Genomic DNA, 5480 nt, shown 5'->3' with positions numbered 1-5480 from the left:
TTTACACTTGTTGGTACAGACGCCGAATTCAAAATCGTAAAAGTTTACACTTGTTGGTATAGACGCCGAATTCAAAATCGTAAAAGTTTACACTTATTGGTACAGACGCTGAATTCAAAATCGTAAAAGTTTACACTTGTTGGTACAGACGCTGAATTCAAAATCGTAAAAGTTTACACTTATTGGTACAGACGCTGAATTCAAAATCGTAAAAGTTTACACTTGTTGGTACAGACGCCGAATTCAAAAACGGAAACAGTTTACAAGTGTTGGTACAGACGCCGAATTCAAAATCGTAAAAGTTTACACTTGTTGGTACAGACGCCGAATTCAAAATCGTAAAAGTTTACACCTGTTGGTACAGACGCTGAATTCAAAATCGTAAAAGTTTACACTTGTTGGTACAAACGCCGAATGCAAAATCGTAAAAGTTTACACCTGTTGGTGCAGACGCTGAATTCAAAATCGCAAAAGTTTACACTTGTTTGTACAGACGCTGAATTCAAAATCGTAAATGTTTACACTTGTTGGTACAGACGCTGAATTCAAAAACGTAAACAGTTTACACTTGTTGGTACAGACGCCGAATTCAAAAACGGAAACAGTTTACAAGTGTTGGTACAGACGCCGAATTCAAAATCGTAAAAGTTTACACCTGTTGGTACAGACGCTGAATTCAAAATCGTAAAAGTTTACACTTGTTGGTACAAACGCCGAATGCAAAATCGTAAAAGTTTACACCTGTTGGTGCAGACGCTGAATTCAAAATCGCAAAAGTTTACACTTGTTTGTACAGACGCTGAATTCAAAATCGTAAAAGTTTACACTTGTTGGTACAGACGCTGAATTCAAAAACGTAAACAGTTTACACTTGTTGGTACAGACGCCGAATTCAAAAACGGAAACAGTAAGTGTTGGTACAGACGCCGAATTCAAAATCGTAAAAGTTTACACTTGTTGGTACAGACGCCGAATTCAAAATCGTAAAAGTTTACACCTGTTGGTACAGACGCTGAATTCAAAATCGTAAAAGTTTACACTTGTTGGTACAAACGCCGAATGCAAAATCGTAAAAGTTTACACCTGTTGGTGCAGACGCTGAATTCAAAATCGCAAAAGTTTACACTTGTTTGTACAGACGCTGAATTCAAAATCGTAAAAGTTTACACTTGTTGGTACAGACATCGAGTTCAAAATCGTAAAAGTTTACACTTGTTGGTACAGACATCGAGTTCAAAATCGTAAAATTTTACACTTGTTGGTACAGACGCTGAATTCAAAACCGTAAAAGTTAACATTTGTTGGTACAGACGCTGAATTCAAAATCGTAAAAGTTTACACTTGTTGGTACAGACGCTGAATTCAAAATCGTAAAAGTTTACACTTGTTGGTACAGACGCTGAATTCAAAATCGTAAAAGTTTACACTTGTTGGTACAGACGTTGAATTCAAAATCGTAAAAGTTTACACTTGTTGGTACAGACGCCGAATTCAAAAACGTAAAAGTTTACACTTGTTGGTACAGACGCTGAATTCAAAATCGTAAAAGTTTACACTTGTTGGTACAGACATCGAGTTCAAAAGCGTAAAAGTTTACACTTGTTGGTACAGACGCCCAATTCAAAATCGTAAAAGTTTACACTTGTTGGTACAGACGCTGAATTCAAAAACGTAAACAGTTTACACTTGTTGGTACAGACGCTGAATTCAAAATCGTAAAAGTTTACACTTGTTGGTACAGACATCGAGTTCAAAAGCGTAAAAGTTTACACTTGTTGGTACAGACGCCGAATTCAAAATCGTAAAAGTTTACACTTGTTGGTACAGACGCTGAATTCAAAATCGTAAACAGGTTACACTTTTTGATACACATGCTGAATGTTATGCGCGATCATGATATGTAGAACTGACGTTCTTAGCAATAAGGAAAAAGATTCTTGTAGTAAGGTTGAATCAGTATAGATAGGCCTGACTTGAATTCTGTTTCTGTAGCAATGTATCGAGAAAATTCTGCAAATCCCATATACATTTTCCTACAATTTTCCCTTGTGACAACGAATGGTTTATTCCATGGACTGCCGTCAAATGAAATGGACGAGTTGATCTTGACATCAGATAGCAATGATAAACAAAAGTTATTGTACTTTATTCGAGCTGTTCTGAAGTATGCCACCTCGTCACGAAAATCGGATGGCTGATTTTTCACACTTTCTTTGAATTTGTCCAGGAAAAGGTTATACAGTCGATAATCTAAATGTGCACAGCTTTTATGAAGCATTGCCTCTTCATATCCAAATTTCAATCGAGGATCTTCCACGTTGTTAACAACTTGTTTGCCGTACAATACATGTCGGAGATCCCATTTTAAGATCCGGCGCATCAACACAATAGATTCGTCTAGATATTCTAATATAAGCATAAAATTAATATCCTTTTCAAGTTGTCGAATATAATTATTGATCTGACCTTGATCCCGTTTCTTATTGAATATTCCGTTTGGAAAACCAAGATATCTTGCGGTCGGATTGCATATGATTTCAACGCGGTCCGTTTTATTCCTAAAATCTTTACTAAGAGACAAAAAATTCAAAACTGGATTTTTTCCCGTAATATCTAAAACTCTTTTTGGACGATAAAATCTGACGCAAGATTGAAAATGGCTAAATGGTTCTCTCATGATTCCAATATATTTGGTGTCGGAAGGAAGAAATGATTCATACTTTGTTCTGTTGTATTTCGCATGCGCACAAGAGATATCATACTTTGTATCGTTTGGTGGCGGGAAGAAATACTTGGAGGTGAATAAGTAACCACCCATCGTGTGATTTCTTGGCAAGACAAAGGTAAGATTCATTTCCTCCCCATAACGTAGAAATATATTCCCAACTGATGTACTGCCGGCTTTGTCTACCTTTAAAAATGCAACATGACGAACAGGACTATGTTTGTGTGGAGTCTGACTGGAGGCATTTTCCTTTCCAAAGACCCTTTTACTGCTGGTTTGACTACCAACAATAGCAGCAGAACCGTTGTATAGTCGTACACCGAAGAGTATCAACAAACTACAGCATACCAGGAACACAAACCTGTAAAATATTTTGAATATGTTTCATGTAAATGTCTTACATAGAATGTTTTAATTATGAAAAAAATATGCTATTCCATAATTATATATGACATTGGCTTTCAAACACAATGCCAACAATAAAACGCACAGCTTGAAGATAAGGAATCGCTGCTCCATTTCTTCTATAAGAGTATACAAATGTATGCAGTAATTGGGGCCCCTGTAAAATTGTTCAATGAACAGAATGTTTAGGGAAGATTATCCTCAATACTCCTGGGTTACGTTCATTTTCGTTCCCTCTACTATTGGAATATGGCAAAATCGAAGACATACAGTAGGCTATTTGAATGGTGTTATGAAAAAAACCAAAATAGACAAATTGCTAAGCTGGTAATTTTTTTTTGAAATCATAGAGGAGCGACAACCGAGCTCAAAGCCAGTCAATTTATCGGTATGGCGACTTTGAGATATAAAAGACTAGTCTTTTTGTTTTATCCACAAGATGGCGATGACCGAGTTTTCAAATTTGCCATTTTTTTTTACCCAGTACTAGATAGATTTAAAGTGAACGCAGCACATGGATTATTCGGGAAGAGCTCAGATTTAGTTTTTTTTTATCAAATAACTGTTTTATTCTACATACCTATTTCTCGAATAAATGCTCTTTAGATAATCTACCAGTATATGCTCTTATGGTTCCGTGTTATCCCCCACAATTACTTACCACTCAAGAAAACAAGTAATTAGAAAATGCATAGCATTAAGTACCTTTTTCTTGAGGAACAAACAGAGTCCGTACTATCACAAGGAGACAACACAAACATAGTCTCATTAAACACACAAACATTCACTATACGCATGTGTCTCGCACCAAACCTGAATAAAGAATCGAAACAAACGTCATTCTTTAGATAATGAATGTCTTTCATGGCTTTACTTTATCTAACAGTGGCGTTATCTTCCATCATAAGCTCGAGTCCGCGGGCTTGTCCTGATGATAATGAAGGTGGTACGCGTTTGAACCACATTAACTTTGATTATATTTCCGACCTCGGGGTAGAACACGTAGCTGGTACAACATTTCAGTCCTTTTAACACCAGTATCCATATTGTCAAACTATACAATGAGGTCCTAAAAGGGGATTCTAAAGTGTTTTTTTTTTTCATTTTAGAAAATATACACATAGAGTAAAACAAGAAATATCTATAAATAAGATAAACGGCATAGTTTTAATTCTGGTGGTTATAATGTAAAACTGCTGGTGAAATAAATTTTCAGCATTCAGCGGCTGAACATTCAAATTTGAATGTTGTATGTCGTATGTCGAGCCGCGGAACATTCAAAAGTTCCCTCGTTGGCTAGTAAAACCACAAGATATGAATGTTTTGCATGTTGAATGTCGTATGTCGAATGTTGAGCCGCTGAACATTCAAAATTTAAATGTTGTATGTCGAGCCGCTGAACATTCAAAAGTTCCCTCGTTGCTTAGTAAAAACACAAGATATGAATTTTTTGAATGTTGAATGTCGTATGTCGTATGTTGAGCTAACTTCACACAGCCACAGAATATTCCGATATACGAATATATAACTGCACCAAATAACAAGCTGTTTTATGACTCGTCAGTGATCCTAGCGACATAAAGTGAGGAAGTAGGACGAACCGATATGATATTTACCCCGTATATGTCATAATTAGGAATATTTTGTATTTATATTTGAAACAATAAAATCTTTGTTCACATATGAAGGACCGTATCTCCATTCTTCGTATGAATTAGATTTCCCACCACACCCTTAACTTTTGATGAAGCAACTTATCAAGAAATAGTTACTGATCAGAAAAAAAAATTAAAACTGACTTACCTCGGAATTATTTTGATGTACTTTGCTATAGACCGGACAATAACCATGACGAACAATTTCAAAATTGTTGTCGAAAATAATGTTTGTTTTTAGGTTCCTGCTGAGTGCGAAGAAAAACTATCTTTTTAACAATATTCTACATACAGCATTAAATGAATATACAGTGTAAAGATAGCTTGCTATATACATAGCCATGAGCACGATTATTCGTAGGCTCACTTTCATACAAGAGCCTATCATGGTCGACAATTTGTTTTAACGAAAAGAACATCGATCACCTTAGGATATATTAAACCTTTTAAAAGCTTTTGTTGTTTAATGAACATGGGCCCATCGGGGCAGTTACGTAGTTTTTAGAACATGGAAAACACATTCCTGTCAAGTTACCCAACAGGAATCGAAACCGGCCGGGTCTCACATTTTTCACTCTTGAGCGAAAGAAGCATATGTTTGCTGTATTCATCGCCCCGTGAACAGTCAGGGTCATTTTAGTTTAAAACAATGGGGAAACGGTTATATTAACTTATACCTAAATTAAAGAGGCTGA

General features: G+C 36.0%; 1 protein-coding gene across 1 annotated transcript; it reads right to left on the bottom strand.

The window, feature by feature from the left end:
* Positions 1–1915: 1915 nt before the first annotated feature.
* On the bottom strand, positions 1916–4980 carry LOC117316245 (galactose-3-O-sulfotransferase 2-like). Its single transcript, XM_033870784.1, has 2 exons — positions 4934–4980; positions 1916–3086 (listed from the first exon to the last, which is right to left on the bottom strand). The coding sequence occupies exons 1-2, from the start codon at positions 4978–4980 to the stop codon at positions 1916–1918; spliced, it is 1218 nt and encodes a 405-aa protein (XP_033726675.1).
* Positions 4981–5480: the final 500 nt, after the last annotated feature.

The sequence above is a fragment of the Pecten maximus genome, chromosome 18 (assembly GCF_902652985.1).
Source record: "Pecten maximus chromosome 18, xPecMax1.1, whole genome shotgun sequence".
Lineage (NCBI taxonomy): Eukaryota > Metazoa > Mollusca > Bivalvia > Pectinida > Pectinidae > Pecten > Pecten maximus.
This window is presented reverse-complemented; position numbering and strand designations above follow the sequence as displayed.

Excerpts from the sequence above, each read along its gene's own strand:
- LOC117316245 (XM_033870784.1), bottom strand. The coding sequence starts at position 4,980 with ATGGTTATTGTCCGGTCTATAGCAAAGTACATCAAAATAATTCCGAG. Across the intron at positions 3,087-4,933 it reads TACATCAAAATAATTCCGAG|GTTTGTGTTCCTGGTATGCT; the intron begins GTAAGTCAGTTT and ends AATATTTTACAG.